General features: G+C 40.9%; 2 protein-coding genes across 7 annotated transcripts in view; both read left to right on the top strand.

The window, feature by feature from the left end:
- The first annotated feature begins 4,740 nt into the window (after positions 1-4,740).
- LOC118772640 lies at positions 4,741-10,709 on the top strand. The gene is made up of 8 exons (XM_036521159.1): positions 4,741-4,993; positions 5,436-5,598; positions 5,784-5,887; positions 6,168-6,378; positions 7,294-7,331; positions 7,852-8,062; positions 9,925-10,036; positions 10,267-10,709. Exons 1-7 carry the CDS (start codon positions 4,802-4,804, stop codon positions 9,981-9,983), a joined length of 978 nt encoding a protein of 325 aa, XP_036377052.1. The 5' UTR covers positions 4,741-4,801; the 3' UTR covers positions 9,984-10,036; positions 10,267-10,709.
- A 6,596-nt stretch (positions 10,710-17,305) lies between these two features.
- Positions 17,306-22,324, top strand: part of LOC118772585 (serine-rich coiled-coil domain-containing protein 2-like) — a 72,711-nt gene continuing 67,692 nt past the window's right edge. For 5 of the 6 annotated variants that reach the window (XM_036521072.1, XM_036521053.1, XM_036521098.1 and 2 more), the window contains exons 1-2: positions 17,306-17,721; positions 18,326-18,446. The gene's annotated coding sequence lies outside the window, so the exon portion shown is untranslated. The remainder of the gene's footprint in view (positions 17,722-18,325; positions 18,447-22,324) is intronic. The other variant, XM_036521063.1, reaches the window with a different exon arrangement.

Below are 22,324 nucleotides of genomic sequence, written 5' to 3'. Positions count from 1 at the left end.
ACGAACACCAACCGCGGCGAAGTTCGCAATTGTCCCACTTCCGGTTGCTATCGGGGAGTGAGCCATTAAAAATAAAAGCCCACTTGCACGTTGAGCGAAGGTTCATCATCTCTCTCCAAAGGCCCAGTGTATTTACATGGCTCAGGTGTTCATTGATTTTCTGTTCGAGAAGTAGGTCTAGGATAGTTCGTTCCTTAATAAGTAATCTCTATTGTAAAAATGTTCCTGGCTATTGTTTAGAAATTTAGTTTACAAGCAAACAATATTATTTTGATGATTTTTGTTTACCCCTGAGCCTAACGTTAAAGAAACAATGCTAATTCTAACAGAATACGTGGTGTTACAGACTACTATTTTAATGGTGAAATTAGGGTCATATAAAAGGAAATTGAATTTCACCCAGCTGTTTTTTTGTGTCTTCTTTTGGATGTCCAGAATTTGATACACTCCTGATATCAAACTCACATACTCAACACAGACATCATTCTCATCAAGAGTAACCCCTTATCTGTGAAGAAAAGTATTATGTATTGATGAAGAGATCAGAAACTCACCCAAAGACAAACTATACTGTATAATGTATTCAACATTGCAAGAAAGAGTTGCTCATCAGTCATTGAGGTACACATTTAAACAATTCATAATCAAAAACAAAGAGAACATATGTCAAGAAAACAATCATAATTTTTCTGCATGCACCTCATAGTTCGAATGTCAAGATAATCATGCACTTTAATTCTTGGTGCAGCTAAAGGTAACCACCCCCTTCGTGGTTTCAAACTATTAATTTATGATGGTGGATTAAGATAAAATAGGTTTTAAAAACCCAGCAGGTAGACTTATAAATGTGACCAACATGAGCTTTGTTTTACAGCTGTCAAGATCAGGATCATAGGCAAATTGCTAAATGAATAGTAATACATTTATTGTAACAAACCTCTTCCAATAAACCAAATTCCCCACCACTTGTCTCACAGTTATAAACTACTACCAACTAATCCAACTCTTAGCTAGCTAGATGAAAAGAGAAAAAAAAAAAAAAAAAAACTAGCATCCGGTCGTTTAGAAGCTAGCAAGGCAGACAGACAAACAGTACGACTGAACGGATCTCAATATTCTCTTGCATAGCTCCATATGTAATGTTAGATCATTGGTAGTTTCCCTTCCTTGTGTTTTGCCATTTTCATTCACTTGCTGCTAATAATTAAGTGTGCAGAAAAGGCTCTAATGTCAATTAAATGTAAATGAAAATTCTCCCTCCTCCTCCTATGCAGTGAACATTGTCTCCATCTGGCTGGCCATGTTCACCAAAACAAATTATTTCTATTTCTGCTTTGCGTGATTTATTAGTCATTGTATGTGGATACTTCCTCCTTTCTCAAATCCACGAACAGGCTTATTGTTGCCATAGCTAGAGAACCAATTTCTTGGTTACATAGACTGTACTTACTGTACAGGAAGCTGCACCTGGAGTGACCTGCCTGTGGCTCCACCCCACCTACAGCTGACTGTATGGGACTTTTTAACATATATGAAGCAATAGTCAAACTCTAATTGGATGTGGCTGATAAAAATAGGATGCATGTGAGGAGACGGATGTTGGTGCCAATTTTTTTCTGTTGGGTGGAAGTGATAGGTTTGTTAGGTACTGAATACATCTTTGGTTAATTTTATCAAGGGCTTCCATAAACTTGCTATTTCTGTTTGTAATGGGACTATGGTGTAGAATCTAACCTCCTGCTGTTATTTCCTCCACCCTCCAGGGCAGTGGGAGGTGGCATGCATCTTTTCATTGATTTAGGTATCCTAATGAATCAGCCTCCTCACATGAGGTGACCTGTAAAGGTTGCGATGATGTCCATAGAATTTGACATGTAATAAAAAATTTTGAGAGAGGGAATTTCCAGAATGGCATCCTTGATCTAAAAGAGGTGTTCTAATCCCTTTAGGATTATCAAGAAACTGTAAAACACTGCTATAAAACCAATCCCTTGCTGACAGTGTTAAATATGTTAAATAAATATATGTTAAATATGCTGTTGTTGTCATTATTAGAACATGAAATGCAGTACTTAATTTCTACTGTATTACTTTACTTCGTATGACAATAAAAATAATTATAGAATTACAAAAATATTGCCATGGAGTTTTTTTTAAACATGTGACATGAAGTTATCATTTCCCTCTGCAATGATGTCTGCTAAAGTCTACTAACCCTTAATCTTCTGTCAAAATATTGCTGTCTCTTGTTCTCACTTGACCAGTCAGACTTTTAATGAACTATAAAAACAGCCATCCAAATTAAACACAAAGCTGTGTTGCCAGAATAAAGAGTAATTGTTATTTCTTGTTATTATGAAGAGCAAGATTCCTTCTATGATGTAATTATAACACAGTTACTTCAGTCAGCAACTTTAGTCATTACAAGGAATAGAAACTACATCTCTTTGAAACAATGCATGCACTCCCCTGCTGTTGTTTGTGGGATTAGGGGAAAGCCCATTTTTCTTAAGACTGTATCAATTGGGTTTCGAGAGGATGTAGAGAGCAGGTTGTAATTTGACCAAATGTTTACGTAGCATGATAGCATGCGAAGGTAAAGCAACAAATGCCATGCAAACTCCTTGGAATTAATCGCACTCCAAAGACTGGCACAAACTCCTAGCAATTGAATAAAAGCCCTTGAGTATTAAACATCTGACTTAATAGTAGTATATTATTATCGAAGAGTTACTAAAAGAAAAAAAAGGTTTATCTTTATATAAAATGACTCTTGTTCCAGCTGTTTTAGTAAGTTTAACAGTAGTAGTAATGATTACAAACTAAAACAAATATAAGGTGATCTGGACAAAACGTCTTTAAGGTCAGGAATAAACGATGACGTATGTAATTAAAATACGTCATCGTCATTACTGACCTTAAAGACGTTTCGTCAACGGTATAACGATCACCGCTTTCTAGTCACTTCAGTGGCACTGGCACTGTCCATCCTCCACGGAGTTCAGCGAGCGACAATAAGAGTTCCGGTTATCAACTTCCGGTTTACATTTTGGACCTTATTTGTCAAAATAAAGGTTTTTCAATTCCTTTGCCAACTTCGGGTCATACAGCTACCACAAATGCTTGTTAGGAGGTACTGTACAACTGTGACACATTACAGCACATTCAAGGAATTTAACAGCGGCGGAAAACCTGGCTTCAGAAAGTAAAAGTCCTATCATGTATTTGTTCTAGCCATTCACTAAACAAGGTGATTTCGCTAATTAGCTCCTCTACCTGGCTGAGGAGTTGTGCTAATTAAATTCAGCTGGTGTAGTGCATGGGTGGAACAAATACGTGGCAGGACTTGTACTTTCTGAAGCTGGGGTTTTCCACCTCCGGAATTTAACATTATGTGCTGAAAGTATGCACTATCATGTGTTACTACAATGTCCATTGTAGCCATGTGGGTACATCCTGTGATGCATGAATACAGCTATCATTAATAATGTGTCAATAATAATAATATCTTGTTCCCTTTTTCTCCCCTTTCTGGCATTACCCATTGCACATCAGACTTGTCTCACCATAACATTCTCTGCACTTGCTCAGAGGTGCAGAGGTATAGCAAATGCAATCTTCTGATATGCTTGCATGAAAACAACTCATTTTCACACTACAGGTCACACAGATCATTTGGAGAGCAAATGCTGAGTAGAGGATAGCTGCCTCTCCATGTATATACACTATATCGCCAAAAGTATGTGGACACCCTTTCTAATTATTGAGTTCAGGTGTTTCAGCCACACCGATTGTTAACAGGTGCATAAAATCAAGCACATTGCCATGCAATCGCCATAGACAAACCTTGGAAGTTGAATGGGTTGTACTGGATAGATCAGTGACTTTAAATGTGGCATTGTCATAGGATGCCATCTTTGCCACAAAACAGTTTGTGAAATTTCTGCCCTGCTAGACCTGCCCTGGTCAAATGTAAGTGCTATTATTGTCAAGTGGAAGCGTCTAGGAGCAACAGCAGCTCAGCCACGAAGTGGTAGACCACGTAAACTTACAGAGCGGGGCTGCCAAGTGCTGAAGCATGTAGCACGTAAAAACCGCCTATCCTCTCTTGAATCACTTGCTACAGAGTTCCACACTGTCTCTGGCTGCAGCATCAGCACAAGCCGATGCGTTGGGAGCTTCATGAAATGGGTTTCCATGGCCGAGTAGTTCCACACAAGCCCAACATCACTGTGCAATGCCAAGTGATGGCTGGAGCCGTCCAATAAGCTCATCTAGGTGTGATGGTCAGGTGTCCACATACTTGTGGCCATATAGTGCTACTTTTGGCCATATTGCTAGCCAGACCACTTGCGAGTTAAAAGGCAGCAGCAATCCTATGAACACCTACAAACAATTGTTGTACATATGTTGAACAAGTGATGTAATATGACATTGTATGAATATGTAGACATCCAGAGGAATGCCTTTCACACCTGTTTCAGTGACAATATACTGTTTTGCGCATGAGGGAGATATGTATTTACGCACATACTGTACATGATACCATCAAATTGTGTAGGGTTTTGCAATGACGTGATTTATTTATATCATATTTAAATCACGCATTATTTGGCACCTAATGCCACTTACTCTGAATTTGGAAGAACACATTTGTTCTTTTATTTTGAAAAGGTCAACCCTTGTTGTCGTCGGAAGTCCTTTCCTTATTGTGGCCAGTAATCACACTCGTGGCCTGAAGCCGCGTCAGATCTATTTGTGTTCGTTCCTATTTAGCCTTCATGGTGAAATTGCTGGTAAAATGTCGAATTGTGTTGTTTTTCAGACTCGGCTGGCCTCCATCGTGGATATATTGGTTCAGGCGGCAGTGGCAGTAATAGACAACCTTGTCGAGGAGGACTCTGTCCTGTTGTTACGGTTGGAAGTGGCTCAGGATGAAATGGACAATGAAGAGCTAAAGAAAAAAATACAGACACAGAACGAACTAATATCGGTGAGTTATGGGTGGCATCAACTCGGCTAGTTAGCTTGCAGGAACATGAAGTGGTTGGCAAGGTTAGCTTGCTACTTCTGCATGTTAGGAGGAAGCTACTGCAATTGTTATCTACTCGTATTTTGAAGCTGGCTAGCTACTGAAGCCAAAACCGGCCCAAACGTCGGCTAGCCATATGCCTAGCAAGTGCAGCTAAATGGGTAGTAAACGTAAGACCAGACAGAACCCACCAAATAAGACTTATTCTTTGCTACCTTAAGAATCCGTTGTCCAACCTTCTAGCTAACTCCAAACAAACGTGTTTTAACTAGCTGCTAGTGTGTTTGTTCGCTAGCCAAGTCCAACAGAAACGGTGACAAAACGTAACTCTAACGTTAGCCACTTTGCACAGCACAAACAAACTGCTTTTGAAATAAAGTTGCACTTTGTCACTTTTTTTTAGGCACGATTCGCCTCCATCATGGGCATACTAGGCAAAGAGGCTGTAGAGAAAATTATCAAACTTGTGGACGAGACGAAACCGCAGCTGGTGGAGTGTGACCAGAGCAGCGAACACGGGACGGCGCCAGAGAGTTCCGAAAACATGCTGATCGTGGAAGAAATTGGTAAGTTGCTGCGGGTGGCATAGTGTCACATTGAAATGTCGTGTGTCATGTATACGATTGCATGCCTGCATTTTTAATTTTTTGATGCATGATTGCATTTGATTGGATTCAGTGAAATGATTTAAGTAATCTGCCTACATTAGCTGGTTTAACATTAACTTTTCGCATCTTGCCCGTTGTTTCAGAGGATGATGTTTCTCCTCCCATCAATGTTGATGAAAAAGACGAGCCCTTTATAGTTGTGAATGAGGAGGATAGTACCGAGCAGCCTGTTGTTCTGAAAGGCAAGGTCAGTTCGCATGCCTGTCTAATATCATTGTTTAATAGCTTTGTAGGAAACGATTCATGTGCATCGAACCCATAGCTAGCACACCAAATGCAAATGTTTTCATTATTATGTTGCTTTGCGTCAATTCTGCGACACATTTTTACCTCTGTGCAAAAGGATTATATCTTCATTGTCCCGTCCAAGCTCCTACAATTAGGTAAACAATGGAGATATTGTTGATAAACGGAAATGCTGTTAAATATTTAACAGGGTAGGCACTCAAAGCTTTCTTTATCTGTAGGATATGTCTGAAGGCAGAGGAGGCCGATCTTGGGTGTGGGACCACTTCACTTTGGTCACTCCTAACAAGGTGCAGTGTGGCTTCTGCCACAACATGCTAAGCTATAACAAAAACACATCTGGAATGCTGCGGCATATAAGGACAAGACACCCCAGCGTACACCAGTGCGGTGCTGTTTTCATTGCTGGTGCTGCCGCACCGACTGAGCCAGGTATCTTGCATTGTTATTGGCATAAAGGAAAAAGTATTTGTGAGCATCTGTAACACAGTTCTTTTTGACCGAATGTGAGTATGTAATGGGAAGACCATTGAGGTAATGATGCCCATCAGTCAGCCAAGGATGCTGGAGTTAAGGTGGGCAGTAGTGTAGTATAGTTCAGTGACTACTCATCACCTAAAGTCAGAACAAAAGTAGTTCCTAAGCTGGGGTCTTTAGTTTAGCTAAGACGTGTCAATTAATTTTCCAGAGTGCTGCAGGTGGAAACCTGCAGTGGAGCTGTACCCATTACACAAGCAAGCAAAGTATCGTCACTGTTGGTTGCAATAATCACAATTCCTTTTGCTAGCAAGCAGTCCTATACACAAAACTAGAATGCTAATGATAAACTATTCGCTTGCTAATTAGTGCATTGATTTTCCTGTTTATTAACCAGCAAACAGTTTTGTTTCAAGGCATTCAGTAGCTTGCACCATTTACAGATATATTTGTTTTATATATAGATATAGTTACCCCATATAGTAATACCATGGTGTAATGATTTTTTGTCATTAATTTCAGTTGTATCCTTTATCTTAGTGAATGAGTCAAACAATTTGTAAAAGATGTGTGACGATGATGGGAAACTTGAAAAATTGAACTATTTAAAGCTATATTACAAGGCAGAGCTACCTGGCCACTACTGAGCTTAACTGTGCCCATAGATTTGAAGTCATGACAAGATAACAAGCAGACTGTTTGAGGATTTATACTGACAAAGCCAAAAAAGGCGAACAGCAATTGGATTGAATGCCTCCTGAATCTCAAAGTTAATGTATAATTTAAAGTTCAAAAATAGATATAAGCTGCAACTGTGTAAGGATATGAGCATCATTCAGCAGATCTAAGGTGATGTATTTGTATTTTTAGGGAGGTTCACTGGACAGGCAGAACTGGAAGTGGAACTGGTAAGTATGGCTGAGTTAAATGCTAAGCTTTTTTTCAGTTGTTGAGTATGAAGGGTGTAGAGAATTTGTCCTTTAGCATGAATACAGATATTCCCTCACGGCAAGTATTGCCCATTCTCTTTTTCTCTCTAACATACACACTCTCAAACACTTATGCCCACAAGATATCACAGCAGCATGACTTGCAATCACTTAGAATAAATGTACTTAAAATAATTTATGCACCTTGTCCATCTCAGATAAAATCTCTTTCACAATACAAAGCTTGTGCCATAAGGAGGTCAGAACTCCAGAAATGTGCTAACTGCATTATCTGTGTTCATTTAGTTTATACACACATTCAAAATGTAGAACATAATTTAATTGATGTATTTCACAGAGCAATCATAGAGCAATCATATCCTCCCACATCAAGTGACACCATAGGTTGTGCGATTGCAAGGGTAGTCTCCATTAGAACTGAAGCATTATGTGTATATATTTAGCTAGATAAATCTGGGAAAACTTTCTTTATCTATAGGGTATATCTGAAGGCAGAGGAGGCCGGTCTTGGGCATGGGATCACTTCACTTTGTTTGCGCCCAACAAGGTGCAGTGTGTTTTCTGCAACAACATGCTAAGCTATAACAAAAACACATCTGGGATGCTGCGGCATCTGAGGTCAAGGCACCCCAGCGTACACCAGTGCGGTACTGCTTTCATTCCTGGTGTTTCTGCGCACAGTGAATCAGGTATGTAACCTTTGTTGTGAAAGAATCTGCTCATATATAATAGTAATATGTGCATTGTCCATTCGAACAAGATTCTGTAGTGTGAAGATCAGTGAATCCGAATCCATGTATAAACCCATCCACCCATCAGTTCATCCATGAATCAGTTCGGGAAAGCATATTCAGGAACTTTAGTGTCATTACAGTGCCAACACTTAAAAGTCTTGAAATGATAAATGGGTCAGTATTTTACCTGCTCCGAAGAATGGCGCTCATCTCGTGCATTGTCAGTCACGGCTGCTGTTGCTATAACAAGGAGAGGTGGCCATCTTTTGTTTCTGGGTTGTGTAGAGAAGGGAAGGCGTGGGGGGCGGGAGGATACACACGTTTGTACGCATAACATGTTAGTGAAAAATTGGCTATGGACCATGTCTGCGGATTTACTTGCGGAATGCCTCTTTTTAATAGGCAGAACATCAGCACTTGTCACCAGTGTACATTTTGCACATTTTGCAAATGGCTATGCAGAGACGGGACGTTTTATCCTGTAATTTAGTCCTTCAGTAGCAAGAGGCAGATACAGCCCCCTCAAGTATCCACCTTTTAGGGAATCATTAACAGCCTTCCCTGTGCAATACCGAAATCATTAATCATTAAATGACTATGAATTATGAATTAGTATTTTACTTTCAATGCCCATGATCACTAGAAAGGTAATTTATAACAGCCTGTCAGTGCAGTGAGATGAGCAATCCCTGGCTGACCTACCTACCTTATATCCCTGGTGGAATAAGGCCAGTTTGTTGCTGGCAGATGACATCCCCGGGTTTAAACCCAGGCCAGAGAGCTCAGGTTGTGCTCAAAACGAGTGCCTTAGCTACTGAGCCACTCGTGTAAATTGGCTGTTGCTAATATGTTGCTGTAGGACTTGAACCCCACTGCACTACCTTTGTTTTCCAAGGGAATATTTACACAAAAAAATGGGTCAGTTGAATCTTGTGTCATAGTTTGGTGATCATCTGAGCCTGTAGTTGGGTTTGCCAAAATTTGCCAAAGTCTGAAAGTTAAATTGCATTTTGCACAAAATAATTCATATACACCTGAATATATTGCAGAAGGTGGGTATTAATTTTTTTTCCAAAGAAAGCTATTCAGATGCTATTACTTCTGCCACTGGCTAATTCATGCAGTTGAGGCAGTATGTTTGGATTGCATGTGTTTCATGAGATGTCTCTCCTTAAATTAATCACAGCTTAATCACAGTTAATTGCAGGTAGTCAATAGAATGGCTATAGTGACACATAGTGGATTTCAGCTGTATTTAAGAATGCAGGCCTTTGGTCATATTTTTGAAGTCAGCATGAAGATGGAGGAATTGGTAAACAATTCAGCCCTCCCTTGCGGGGTTGGTGGATTGATGGTGGCTCTGTATTTGTTTTGTTTTGAATTTTCTTAGATTAAGATGATCAAATCATGTTATGTCATTGCAGAACTTAAAATTTCAGGTTTCAGATTGCATGAGACATGATCTTTTGATAAGTAGTGTTCTGGAGAGTTATAATGATATAGGATCAGAACAGGGTCTGAGAGGGAGTTCTGTGAGGTTAGAGGTTAAGGATTACTTGGTTGTCTGATTAATCCTTGGAATCCTCAATATGGTCTCTCTTCAAATAGTTTCTCTGTCATAGTCATCAAACTAAAAAAACTTGTCCTGTAGCCCATTTCTGCAGCGTGTTTTCATCCAGTTTTTATGAGTTTGTGGCTGTGCATCCGCATGCGTGTGTGTGTGTGTGTGTGTGTGTGTGTGTGCGCACGCGCGCGCGCGCGCATGTGCATGCACGTGTGAGAATGTTAGTTGAGGACTCACTTTTCTCCCCTGTTAGTCCGCAGATCTGGAGGAGAACAGGTTAGAATCTCCTCTGATCAGGGAGGAGAGACTTGAAGATGACCCTGGGAGCACTGATTAGCAGGAAGGACTGAAAATCAGTGAGGGCAGTAAGTATAGAGGACTACATGATTTGGCCTAATGATAAATATTAAGTGGTTTGTCACGTTTGACGAAACGTGAATTCAGTCCTGCTTAATCATGTCAGATCACTGAATTCTGCTGTCGGTTTTAGGGCTGTGTATACTTTCAGTTGCATTCCTAATGAAAAGTTAGGAGTAGTGTTTGCATTGTAATTCTGCAGTTTACAATCATATTTGTCTTTCATTGTTTCTTTTAGGAGCTGTTAAGTCCGGTTCTGATGTTGGAGTGAGATTTTACTTTGACCATCAATACTGTGCTGCTGTTGCTGACAATGGGGAAGATGACACACAGCCCACACTTGCACAGTATTACTCTGATGAAAGGAAAAAAAACACAACTCTGTCCAGAGTGGCAGGAGCGCCAGCACAGCACCAGAACCACAAGAACCAGAGGATTTAGAGTGCAGCCAGAAAAGGAGAGAAACCATTCAGCTGCACACATTATAAGAAAAACTTCATACACAATATATGAATACCAGTGAATTCACACCAGAGAGAAACCATACATCTGTGATGTATGTGGGAAGTGCTTCAGCAAGGCAGGTCATCTCAAGACCCACCGTATCATTTGTGCCAGAGAGAAATCCTCTAGCTGTGTTGTATGTGGGAAGAGTTTAAATAATACCGCTTATTTTAAGACACCAGCAAGGTCACACTAAAGAGAAAACTTTTAGCGGTGTTACATGTCAATAGACCATCTCGTATGCTGCTTCTGTTAACACACTGTTCATAATGGGCAGAAAACCGCTCACGCATTTATTATGCGAGAAGTGTTTCTACCAGACCACTAACCTTAAAGTACACAAACGCATTCACGTGGGACAGAATTTGTTTAGCTGTGTTTGTGTAACAAGGCTCTCTTTTCATCTGTTAATCTCAAAATACACCAGCACATTACACACGTATGTACAGCTGCATACTATGTGGCAAGAATATCATACAAAAGTGTAGTGTGAAATTATGGCAGCACATTCACACAGGAGAGAAACTGCAGGGGTATTCACTGTGGAAAAGGTTTCACTCAGAAATGTAGTCTGAATGTACACCCATGTGCTTTCACATAAGAGAAACAATACTGCTATCGTGTGTGGACAGAAATTCACTCAAAGGGTCTTAAAAACCATGTGCACAACTAAATCCACATGGCTGAGAAGCTGTAAGGCTGCATGACAAGACCTTCAGCTAAGGTAGCCATCTTAAGGGACATGAGGAAAATCATACAGGAGAAAACCATGTGTGGTGAAATTGGGAAGAGTCACTGATCAGAGAAATCTAAGGCTACACAAGAGTTTGTTTGAATGAAGTTTTTACTCTGAATGTCTAGAAGGACTTTATTTTAATCACTTCAATCCATTACAATACCTGCCTTCTCTAAGGGACATTTTTATTCTTATTTAGATTGTGCAACTTTAGAAGTTTCTAAAGATTTACTCTAAGCATATATAGCAGGGCTACTTTCACTTCTGTTAGGAGGATGAATACAGCACTTTTGAGTGCATGTCATTGTTAAAACAATTCCACAGTTCTGTTTTTAACAGAATCGTAAGTATGCATTAACTATCAATTTTTGACACACTATTTTTTTTTTTTATCTCAGGCATTTTGGTCAGTTGATAGGCATTTTTTTGGCATTCTTTTGCAGGGGGGATTTTTTCAAGTTAACATCACACAGATTTGCTTGCACAAATATTTTGAAAACCTGCAGTTCATAATTTCATGACATAAAAATGATGTTGACAACAACCACTTAATATTGAAATACGTGCATAGAATGTTTATTGACCCTGAATTTGTCCACACAGACATGAGACATGATTACTATAGGTGCGTAAAGTCATTGCTATTTAATGCATAAATACTTCTGTGGAAATGTTTGATATTGGATATACATGTATCTACTGTGTGTCAAAATGATATTTGCACAGAAGTACCTGAAGTGACACTGTAATAAGGCTTTTTTGAGTCATAAAAAATAAAATCATTTTGTTCATTTAATTTTGTATTGAGTATTTTATATTGGTATATACCACAAATGAGTTGGTAGATATAACAAATTCCAGGTTTTGTGGCTTCCTGGGTTTATGCACATTTTTAAACAGGCTACATACATGTACAGCATTTGGGTGTGGAAATACTACTGAGCAGTTTTAAAAATTCACATACATAAGCATTTACATTTACATTTACACTCATTCATTTCACAAATGCTTTTATCCAAAACGACCTACAAGTGTGGCAGAATACAACACAAGCGAAAGCTATACACAATATTAGAAATGCTGCATGACCAAGTTTCAATAGTTGGCCAGATAAGGTACAAGCTAGCTGGTAGAGACATAAGTGCATTAAACCATTTTTTTTCAAAGGAAAACAGTTTAGGACATAAGAAATTGCTTTAGTTAGTAGTGATTCAGGTGATCAGGTAAGTGTGGAAGAGCTGTGTCTTAAAAATAGGGATTCAGCAGAAGCAAATTAAAATATGGAAAGGAAGACATCAAATTCATTTTTTAATTTCTTTTACGATTGAACCCTCTGTTGTTCAGCAGCTGCTCTGTGACAGGACCAGGCAGCGGATGTTAGGGAATGGGAGGACGTCTTGTAAACGTTTTGTTTGTTTGTTTTGGAGGCTAGTGGCTACATCCTTTTGCTTCCAACATATCCATAAAATGTTTTTTTTTTTTTATGTTTTTGCAACAGGATTATGGGAGTCTAGCTGACCCCTTGCCTCTCTCTGCTTCACTATGGTACATCAGGAAATGGTATTCACCTTTTTGTGTGATAATAACAGTTAGCATTCTAAATCCACTACAGATTCTAATCAGGGAAATATGGATGTCAGTCTCTTTTACACTGTGGTAGCTTTACATCTTCTGGTCCTAGTATACCAGACTTGAGAGAACACTGAATTCAGATAGGTACAAGGACATTTTGGCTAAAATGAGGAGGTTTTCTAGGAGGTTTGACCTTATTAGAAAACGGACATCACATTATGATAATGATCCAAAGCATGCTTCCAAATCTGCAAAGATCTGGTTACATGAACATGAAGTCATTGAAATCTTGAGACCTTCAACAGAAGATTTATGGTTTGAGCTAAAAAACTGGTAAACAAAAGAAAATCAAGGAAGCTGAAGGAGCTGAAAAAATTCTTCCTGAAGAAACAGTTGGGAACACCAAAGGAGAAATGGCCTAACCTTTAAAACACTACAGAAAGTGTCACCTTCAATGTCAACAAGGTCAAAGGGGGACACACAGAATACTCAGTGCAGTGATGTATGTCAATGTGATCACTGCGTTTTTGAAAAATAATTATTTGTGAAAAGGATGATGTTACATGGTGTTGTGCCCCTAGTGTAAAAATAAATGAACCTGAGTATAAAAGAGCAAATATATTTCTACAGTTGATTTTTTTATGTTCAATTGTGTTTTTGCTAAAAAAATTCAAGAGGATGATTAAATGAACTTTGCTCCTTTTACAACATGTTTTACCTCCATCATGAGTATTCTGGCTAAAGAGGCCATGGACAAAATTGTTAGGCTTGTCAGCAAGATAGCACCACTCTGTATGAAATAAGCACTGTACAGACTCCTGAAACCATGCTGACTGTGGATGAAAATGGAAAGTGGGTAGGTGTGAAATTGCAATATATGTATTTTAAGGCAGGACATGATCGTTTTCTGGTCCAGTCTTTTCTGTGTTGCACTTTCAGTTCTTTTCCACACTGTTTCAGAGGAGGGAAATTCCCAGGCCATCAAAATGGAGGGAAAAGGAGGTCTCCTTTTTGTACGTGAAGGACAATACACAGCAGCCCCCTTCTCTGGAAAGCCAGCTCAGTATGTAAAGCTGTCTTTTAGAGTTGATTTAACAATTTAATGATAAAGGGGCAAGGATGGTCAAAGCCCTGTCCATAATTATGTAGCTCCTATAAATTAAATACAGTTGTGTGTTTCACCACCATTGTCATTTGCTTAAGTGTAGTAATAATACCTGCTGGCATACTGAACAAAAAAATAACACGCAAAAGCTCACATGTACAATGTACAAGTGAAATGGCAAAATTATGGTAGAACAATTTATAACACATTACCTCACACAAACTAGACAAGTACTGTTCTGCAGTAATGCTACATAATTTTTTCCAAAATCCCTTCATGCAACTGGAGCATGTCATGTTATTGTACCATCTTAAAGTGAATGTGCTGTGAAGTAGAACAGCATTTAAATGTTGGAGCAATCAGTCTGCTGTATCTGAGTCATTTGTGGCTACCACAGAGCAGAGTGGGGAGAGACAGATGGCACTGTAACATGCATATGGGGAGCTGAGAGGATGCAAACCCTTTTTGACTTGATTGCTGCCTCCAGTAAATGCCCTTGAAACAAGTTTTTTGTCTATACATTGTCAATGGACAATTAAGGAAAAGTACTATATCCCAATGTAGTCTATGACCACCCTTAAACTAGATTTGAGACAGATTGTGTTATATTTCTTAGCCTGCAGTTAATATTTAATCTTTAAGCAAGCTGAAAAGTGGACATTGTGTGTGTGGAGTATTTGTGGACTTCTCAGTTGGTGGCTGATAGCTGTTTAAAAATCATTTGTGGTCTTTTCATACTTTTTTGTTGAAGTAATTTGTTTAGTTTTACAGTTTTTTATTTTTTTATTTTTACAGTTTTATTTTTCATTTTAATTATTTTATATTTTTGGATTTATAATGTATAATAATTATATAAAAAACAAGTAGTTTTTTAAATGGTGTAAGACAAAAGTATTCCAAACAGTGTCCAGTTTCACTTGATGCAGGTTACACTGTATGAGAATTCTGTAAATTGTACTGTAATAGAATCAATTGAAACAAAAAATTTGCATCTTTATCTCAGGCAAATCCAGGTTAGATTGGGGAACTTCTCAAGTCATATTCTAAAGTTCAACCCATCTTCACCTCATGTGAGTTCCTTGTTCTCTTTGAATGAAATGACCTTTGTGAGATGTTGCTGACACCTGTATTATAAACAAGTCTTAATCCCTTGTAAGAATGCAGACATAGAGGAGGATGGGCGGGCCGGGGGTTTGTGGGGGGGTGGTGGAATGAAGCTCAGTGGGGACAATAAGTAGAGAGGGCAAAGGCACTGGAAGTGAAGTAGTTTTTGGGGTGTAAAGGAAGGTGCATCGCAGGGAATTGTCTATGGTTTCACACAGTTGTAGGGGGGACTACAGCAGTGTGTGCAACCTATGAGAGCTGAAGTATTCTCACCACTGGAACGACATCTCCCTCGTTTGATGAGTCATTCCATTTCATCCTACCACACCTAGCTGTACCACCAGGATTTCCAGTCTCTGTTCAGGCTGTTGGTTTAGAAACAGTAGGGTGTGCGTTTACATTTAATTATACAGCTTAAAATGCTGTTTGTCTTTCATTTTTTTTCTCTGTAGGAGGTGTCATGTCTGGTTTTGATGTTGGAGTGAGATTTCACTTGGATCACCAGTGCTGTGCTGCTGTTGCTGACAGTGAGGACCATGACATACCGCCCACACTTGTAAAGTCTAAGTCTGATGCTCAAGAAAGAAACAAATCCATCCAAAGTGGCAAGACTTCTGGCAAAGCAAAGAACAGAGGGATTCTCAGCGCAGTTGGAAAAGGAGAGAAACTGTTCAGTTGTAGACTTTGGAAAGTGTTTTTGTAAACAAAGTCATGTAATAGACACCAAGTCATTCACACTGAAAAGAAACCATTCAGTTGCATGTATTCTGAGAAGGATTTCAGAAGGAGATATGCTAATTCATGCTGGAGAACGGAACCATACATCTGTGGTGTGTGTGGTAAATGCTTCAGCAAGGAAATCTATCTCAAGACACATCAGATCACACACACAGGAGAGAAACCATTTAGCTGTGATCTATGCAAAAAGGCTTTCCCTTCATCATTTAATATAAAAAATACCCTGCTGTATTCACACATAAAATAATCTGTACATCTGTATAAATGTAGAAAGAGTTTCACACATGAAATGGTCTAAAAATGGACCAGTGTGTTCGTACAGGGGAAAGACCACACAGCCGCATACTTTGCAGAGTTTCACTCAGAAAGCTGGTCTGACAGCACACCAGCGCATTCACACAGGACAGAAACTGTTCAGCTGTGATGTGTGTGGAGGGAAATTCAGCCATTTAAAGATTCTTAAATTACACAACTGAATTCATCCAGGAGAGAAGCCATGTAGCAGTGACAAGTATGGCAAGACTTTTATTCAAGGTAGTCATCTTAAGGGACACAAGCAAGTCCACACAGGAGAGAAGCTGCACATCTATGATAAATGTGGGAGGAGTTACTGTGATCAGAAAAACCTAAGGCTACACAAGTGTGTTGATGAATGAATAAATCTATTTTAAAGACTATTGGACTGTTTTATGTAACTGCGCAGGAGTTTGCTTCCTGGGGGGTTAAAAGGTCTTTTTATTGTATGTTTCTTGAAAATTTCTCACTGCTTCTAGATAAATGTAGCACATTGGTATACATGTCAATGTATGAAGTGATGACACAACGCTTCTTGTCCTCTGCAGAAGGGGGCGAACACGATGCGCGTTGTTATTCTTGCCATAGCCGCTCTAACTGCAATTTTCCTTACGAGCACATATCTTATTAAGTTATCATCATAATTTCGGAAAAGTAAGTGGTGAAATTTTGACTTGCAAATGAACATTTCCCCCTTCGCATCGTCATCATTTACTCTAAGTATTATTTCTAACGAAAGAACCCAACAAATTTTGCCTTTGTAATCCCACGGGTACAACATGTCAAAAATAACTGGATACTGCCGTCTTGTGGTCATACATAGTTCTTGCAATAAATGTATTTTTAAGGCATTGCTGAGAAATTATCTCTTCCTTCCACTGACTTGAATTCATTTAACTTCCAGATGCAATAGTGGCTAATTCATGTTGTGCTTTTCAGGATGTATGCGTTTATTCCTTATTCCTTTAAAGTTCTGCTCTGAGAAGTTTATCGCTTTGTTCTTGACCATCGCAGATGCGTTAATTCGTAACATGCTCCATGAGTAAAACATGCTCTATATATAATCACAATCAGACGGATGCTTATGTTTATGTTACCTATGTGAAATAACGCGATCCTTCGCGCACACGCATCTGTACGCACTGTATGCGCTCGGGGTAGCGGGGAGAAGGGGGCATGTCATCCCGGCTGACGTCAGTGTCAGCTGTGGCCGCGTGTGAATGATTCAGCGTGAGCCGACGGGGTTGGGGAGCCACCGGGCAGAACTACGCAAACACAGCACCGCACCGGCTTCAAAGCGGAATATACGAGTTAGTTTTAGATCCAGCAAAATAGCGCTGAAAGGATATAACTCAAGCGACACTGAGATCGGCGGATCGAGCGCAGCATGCTTTATTTTGTTCGCCAGGTAGTATGACGCGATGAGAGAGGGAGAAGTCTCACGGTTTTAGTAAAATCCAGGTGATTTGTATTACGTTACGCCCCGGGAGAAGGGGGAAGAGGATGTTGGCGCTGTCAGTTCGTAGCAGTTAGCTAACTAGACTAATATCTTTGACTACCAAAGTATCTTTTAACTAGCTGGCGAGAAAACGGCACATTTCGAGGAGCTGCAAAGTGGACATCCATCCTTCCGCATGCTGGTATGTTTGTATGCAACACGCTAGCTAGACTAGCTGAATTGCTAGTAGTCTCACGAAAACATCATTTCTGTGTCAGCACCATTGATAGCAAGGTGGCTAGCTAGGATTGTGGTGTAATTTAACTAAATTCGCTAATCCGTTAGAAGTAACGCCCAACCAAACGTAAACCACCAAGCTGGCTAGATAGGTGGTATTTTGCTGACAGGTAGCTAGCTGGCGAGACAGCTCGCGATAGAGGCACACTTGTGTTATTTTAGCTAATGCTTTTGAATAATACACTAGCTAACCGGCTAATGTTACTTAGCTAACACAGTCAAGGGTGGCTCTCTTGCAAGTAACATTTCCGAGCAATTACAAAAGTAGCACCGGTTAAAAATGATTCGCTACAAAATTTTATTCGCAGTTAGCTAACTAGCTAACGTGGAAGCAAATAACCAGTTTACCAGTTTAGGCACTACCTGTTCTGTGATCCAGTCCTATAACCTATAATTTGGAATTCTTCGGCAGTATATATAGCCTATCAAATGTTAAACCCATCAAACAAGAACATGTTTTCTGAAGTATAACTGATGGTAAATAACTGGTGATAAATGCTTGTTTTCAGCGCATAGCCAGGGAACAGTCTGATCTCTGCATCTGATATCACACATTGACCTTCCACTCGCTGTTGCGTACTGCCTGGACTAGACCTATGATGAAAATGGTGACTAATCCAGTTTTATAAGGTAAGATCATATCCTTGTCCATTAATCACTTCAGTCTTACTGATACGTACTGTAGCCGATATAAGTCGGACGCTTTTGCGGTCGTCACCCAGGGCAGTGAACTAGATACATATCTAGATACACATATTTTGCTATGTTAAAACATCCTGTGACAGCGTCTTGAGGCATCGCTATTTTTGCACTCTCATCCAATATCGTTGTTGCCGTTTGGAGGGGACATGGCCCAACTCTTGCCATGGCTTCGTTTGGATGCATATTGCAGTACTGTTTTTGCATTAAACCGTAAACCCGAAAACAACCGAGTGTATCATATTGAAATGTCAAATGTTTTCTAAATATCCATTCGTCCTCCGTCATTACAAGCGGCGTCTGTCAACTGTATACATTTTGACAGCGGTGGAAAACTCCTTTTGCACGAATGATATTTTCCAGGTTCGCTTATTTTGTCGAGAAAGGAAAAGGCATTCAGAAGACATTTGTGGTTTTAAATAACGTTGTAGTTCTCTGCCATGGGGCCTCTGAGGATCGCGATATGATTTGAAGTGGACTATATATTTCCGGCACCAAGCAAATGTTTACCCCTCCAAGGTTTCTGACTCTGAGAACTGCCTGACCTTTGAACCTTTCCAGAGCACACTAAATCAGCTCCACCGCCGCATACTTTTTTCGTCTACACTGAGAAATAGTTTATAGGTGTATCTTAAAAGCGTGATTAGAACTTGACAGCTGTTAGTAAGGCTTGTTAAATTTGAGATGTGAGCCATGTGTGTGTGTTCCAAGAAGGTTCCGCAAGGAGAGTTTCTCAGAGATTTACCTCCCTCTGCTTAAATCACCTGGAAGTTTTTAGTGCTGCCGCCGAGCTCGCCGGCTTCTGTGTGCTTTTATCTTTGGCCCTTCACAAGTCTTTCACTATCTCGAGAGGACTCTGCTGGGTAATTGTCCAGGACAAATGCTCAGAGATCTCATTACTCCGGCTTTCTCGGGAAATCTGATCAAGCATGTCTTTCATTCATTGTTATTTCAGCGAGTAAGAGTGGGGTACATCTTAATTCTGTGGGGTGTTGTGTGGATCACAAACCCATTCTGCAAGACTCGGATTGGTTTGTTACCCTGGTTGTCGTTCCTTAAGGCTCTTGCTGTTCTCATCAGATTTGTTGAGAGAGAGAGAGAGAGAGAGAGAGAGAGAGAGAGAGAGAGAGAGAGAGAGAGAGAGAGAGAGAGAGAGAGAGAGAGAGAGAGAGAGAGAGAGAAAGTGCAGCTGCTAGCATAGAATGACTATCATGTTTATGTGTGACCAAACCGGCAGAATGAATCAAACGTCCAGTCAATGATTCCAATAACTTAACTTTAAATCTTTTTAATGAATTGGTGCAGTGGGCTGACAGAACGCCCTATATCCTGACCTTCTGTCCCTGCTGATTGATGTACTCCCTGTTAGGTAAGCAGTTGCACATGAGTTGTGTGTAGCTGCTGTGTCTGCTGTTTTTCAAGCAACAAGTTCATGAATTACCACATGCTGCAACTGTACTGTACGAGCCACTAATCTCTTCCCAAAAATGGCACCTGTAGAGAGCTCTTTCAGTGTAATATGTACTGCAGTGTTTTTATAAGTCTCACATGTCTTATTACGCGCTTTCTTAAGGCTGGTATTTTAATGGCAGGGTTGCGCTGAGGCCTGATTGTTGGAATGATAGTGTATTTGTGGTTCACAGTCAGTGGGGAAAACAGGAAAATGAATGAGTAGAGGTTATATCTGCTGGGAGTGACGGGAGCTGAAGGGAGACCATGGCCACATCAGAAACACTGAACTGTGAGAGGGATGGGTGCGAGGCCTAGCTGTGTTCCAGAGCTCCATAAATCAGCAGAGCACAAAAAAGTTGGGGGGGAAAGGCTTTCAGGGTGCGGGGGGGGATTGGTGTCAGCTCTGGGGGCAGTGTTGGTGGCAGAGGATGGGGGGTAAGCGCTGGGCAGATGGGCCTCGGGTTTCAGGGAGCGATGAGCAGGCCCAAGCCGCCGCCTTCTCGCTCAAACGCAGCGCGCTTTCGTCAGTCTGCGGGTGGAGGGGACAAAGCGAGGCACGCGGCGCGGTGAAACCGGGCCGCTCCGTCACGCGCTCTGGCCCCCAGGCCCGCCGCAGCAGCTCCTTTCTCCCTGGGTGCCCCGTCGGCCGACAAGCCTGGGCGCTGCCCGGTCACACTGCGTGTGCCGTCACGCGGAGAAATGGCAGCTGATGTGCTCACCTCAGGGGGCTGGGCACGAGGTGAGCCCTGGACAGCCACGGTCTTGTCCCCGAGCAGGACACACTCTCAGAAGTGCTTTCTATTGTTAAGGAGAAAAGCATAGCAGTGTGGCATAGTGCTCCTAAGTGAAAGGTTGCTGGTTCAGTTTCCTGCTGGGGCGCTGTTGCTGTACCCTTGGGCCAGGTACTTTACCCAGAATTGTCTCACTAAATATCCACCTGTGTAAATGGATAACATGTAAAAATCGTAACCTATGTAAGAGTGTTTGCTAAATGACAATAAATTACTGTTAAAGAATATGCTGAGCGTGCATGGCACTAGGAGCCTGGGGTGTGGAGGCCCAATCAAAGCGCTTTGTCTGCTTGCGTTGTTGCTCCTGTCACGGGGAGCGTTCGAGATGGTCTAGGCCCTCCTGATGCACAGTGGCCTGGGGGGTCTGAGTGCTGAGGTCTTGCTGTTGCCAGAAGACTGAACAAATGTGAAAGTCTTCTTTATCCCATTATCACATGATCGAGCGCTGGCCTTACCCACACTGCCTAAGTCTCCGTCGGTATACATTTATGGCTTTGAGTCCCAAAGAGCTTAGAGAAATGTTCCAGCGGTCCTCCCTCTCTCTTCTTTTCATTTGTTCTTCCTCTCCCCTTTTCATTCTCCCTCCCTCCCTCTCTCTCTCTGTAGGAGATGATCCATTATAGAGGGAGATAAAAGCCTGTGCATTGAGTAATGGAGGTCAGCACTGCTGGAGACAGGCGGCCTCGGTGTAACGTGATACCCCCAGTAGACATGCAGGAGAACAGGCATGGTGTTACCCAGCATGCCTTGCTGTATGGTCACTTTGTTTAACTGTATATTCATGAATTTCTATAGATTCTACCCTGGGTCTGTGAGACCTTTCTACCTTTTGTGAAGCGTAGGCCTAATCTTTATGTTTGTGTGTGTGTGTGTGTGTGTGTGTGTGTGTACGTGCGCGTGACACTACACAGAGTCATTTAGTTGTTGCAGATGTTTCTAATGACCGCAGGCTTTGGATTTGTTTTCGTCTAGCTCTTATTTGCAAATGCAAAGCACTGTAGTTACATTGCAGTGAGAGGACAAAGCCAAGAAGTCCAGCTTATTGTCATGTTGTTCATGCCTGTAATGAGCTTAAACAAAATGTGGCACATGCCCTTTGTGTGTGTGTGTGTGTGTGTGTGTGTGTGTGTGTGTGTGTCCGTTACCTGAATTTGTGTGAAAGACACTCATCTACACACCCATGTGTGTGTAAATGCATTTGTAAAATGCAGCACAGCACCCAGTAAAACACCCATCTGTTTACCCCCATGTGTGTAAATACCTTCCTCTAAGGCAGCGTAGCTGGCAGCAGGACACCCATCAATTTGCCCTGATGTGTGTAAACACCTTCATTCAGTGTGGTGTAGCTGCCAGCCTTTAGGGTTGTTTTCCCCCTGTTGATCCCAGAAGCGCAAAGCAAATAAATCCATAGTAAGCATTCGCTTTCTTACTGACTTTTGGCCCCCGGATGGTGTGATCCTTTGGGCAAAAACCTCCAGGATAAGACCACTTAGTGTCTTTTCCAGATAAGGAGACCTTGACTTGTTCTGTTTTCTTTTTTTTTGTTTGCCCCCAAACTGACCATGC

The sequence above is a fragment of the Megalops cyprinoides genome, chromosome 1 (assembly GCF_013368585.1).
Source record: "Megalops cyprinoides isolate fMegCyp1 chromosome 1, fMegCyp1.pri, whole genome shotgun sequence".
NCBI classification, from domain to species: domain Eukaryota; kingdom Metazoa; phylum Chordata; class Actinopteri; order Elopiformes; family Megalopidae; genus Megalops; species Megalops cyprinoides.
Note: the sequence above shows the minus strand (reverse complement) of the source record. Positions and strands in the feature narration are given on the sequence as shown.

Excerpts from the sequence above, each read along its gene's own strand:
- LOC118772640 (XM_036521159.1), top strand. The coding sequence starts at position 4,802 with ATGTCGAATTGTGTTGTTTTTCAGACTCGGCTGGCCTCCATCGTGGAT. Across the intron at positions 5,888-6,167 it reads CTGTTGTTCTGAAAGGCAAG|GATATGTCTGAAGGCAGAGG; the intron begins GTCAGTTCGCAT and ends CTTTATCTGTAG. Across the intron at positions 8,063-9,924 it reads TTCTGCGCACAGTGAATCAG|TCCGCAGATCTGGAGGAGAA; the intron begins GTATGTAACCTT and ends CTCCCCTGTTAG.